Genomic DNA, 1,773 nt, shown 5'->3' on the forward strand with positions numbered 1-1,773 from the left:
AATTTAATTCATAGCAAAAGTGACAAAAAAAGGAAGAAAAGAAAAAGAAAGAAAGAACCAAAGCACAGGTGTCCATGGCAGACTATGTTATTTTGCCAACATGGTTTACATATAGAAGTACAAAGTACATAAGAAATTAGAGGATGAACAGAAGTTTAATCTTACAGCTGTTTCGGCCTAGTTTTAGCAAGCCCCATTCTATCCGAATATTCCTTTCCGGAGTGATTATCGGATGACATATATATATATATATATATATATTGTACCATTTCTCAACCAAAACTGTCCAACAAACAGGAACATGAAACTCTGAGTAACAGTTTTTGTGATGTCTTTGCAGCTTTATTAATAAAGCATATTACTCTACTTCCGGTAATCGAGTACTATTTTCTTTCACGTTTATGTATTATGTACTTACTCTGGTATATATATATATATATATATAAACTTTTGCTCTTTTACTTGTTTCAGTCATTTAACTGCAGCCATGCTGGAGCACTCCCTTAAAGGGTTTTTTTGAGTCAAAGAAATTGACCCCAGAACTCATTCTTTGTAAGCCTGGTGCTTATTCTATCAGTCTCTTTCGTCTTTGACTTTCTAACTAAAAGGCTTTTAACCAAATGCTTACATGCTAATATTTCTAGTTTTATCTGCTTCAAGATCCACTGTTCCTAAATAGAATCATATATATTTGATGAGGTGTTGAAAAGTTCCTGGCTTTCAGGGTATCGTGAAAGGCCTGGCTAGAGGCCCAACCTTCTGAGTTCTTTTTACAGGGCTTAGAAAAACTGAAGGACCGCTGCAATGAGTGTGTGAATCTGAGAGGGGAATATGTTGAATAAAATCATAATTAACCGATCCTCTTGTATTTTCTTTTACCCAAAGACAGGAAATTTCCAGAAACTCCTTGTATATATCTGAGCAGTAATTAATTTCATAGAACCAGGTGTGGTTGAGCAGCACAGCAAGTTTGCTTCCCAAGTACCTTAAACAAGTGTCTTCTATACAGCTTCAGAGCCAACCAAAGCTTTGAGGGAGAAGGAAACTGAAAGAAGCCCACCATATACGTGAGTGTGCCCCACCAAAGCTTTACAACTAGTGTTGGTATGTTTATGTCCCTGTAGCTTTGTAGTGTAGTATAAGAGAGCAATGAGTTCGATACCAGGTTTAACCCTTTCATTACCATATTAATTGCTGGAATTTACTGCCTTTGTTTCAACATTTTTTGAAAGTAATGAAGAATTTATTAAATTAACTTCGTTATTATTAAACTGGTGTCTGCAATACAAATTAACATGAAATTTTGATGGAGGTTTTAATTGGGACAATTTTAAAACAGTGAATTGACAGAACCAGGGGCAGTTTCAGGCAGGGGTTAATAAAAAAAAAAATACTGGGGTTGATTTGCTCAATGAAACACTCGAAGGTGATGCCCCAGCATGACCACAGTCCATAACTGAAGCAAAAACAAAAAAAATACACACACACACACACTGATAGAATCATTTTGCTGAGTACTCACCGAAATACTGAAGCTGGTGTTGCAGACATTACTCTGAATCCATCCGGTGACCAACACACCATAGTGTTACCTCCACCTCCTATCCTCCGCAGTGGTACTACAGCTTCCATGGCAACATTCCACACCTAAACAAATTTTTTAAATAGTTATATGTATATATACACACATATACATTATAGACATACACACACACATATGCAAATATATTTATGTATATATATATATATATATATATATATATATATATATAT

At 35.1% G+C, this 1,773-nt stretch overlaps 1 protein-coding gene across 1 annotated transcript in view; it reads right to left on the reverse strand.

The window, feature by feature from the left end:
* The window catches only part of LOC106873014 (aladin), a 28,484-nt gene that overhangs the window by 10,045 nt on the left and 16,666 nt on the right, over nucleotides 1-1,773 (reverse strand). Inside the window, exon 8 of the mRNA XM_052976812.1 lies at nucleotides 1,523-1,647. Within this exon, the coding sequence (XP_052832772.1) occupies nucleotides 1,523-1,647 (125 nt within the window). The remainder of the gene's footprint in view (nucleotides 1-1,522; nucleotides 1,648-1,773) is intronic.

This window comes from Octopus bimaculoides, chromosome 25 (genome assembly GCF_001194135.2).
Source record: "Octopus bimaculoides isolate UCB-OBI-ISO-001 chromosome 25, ASM119413v2, whole genome shotgun sequence".
NCBI lineage: Eukaryota > Metazoa > Mollusca > Cephalopoda > Octopoda > Octopodidae > Octopus > Octopus bimaculoides.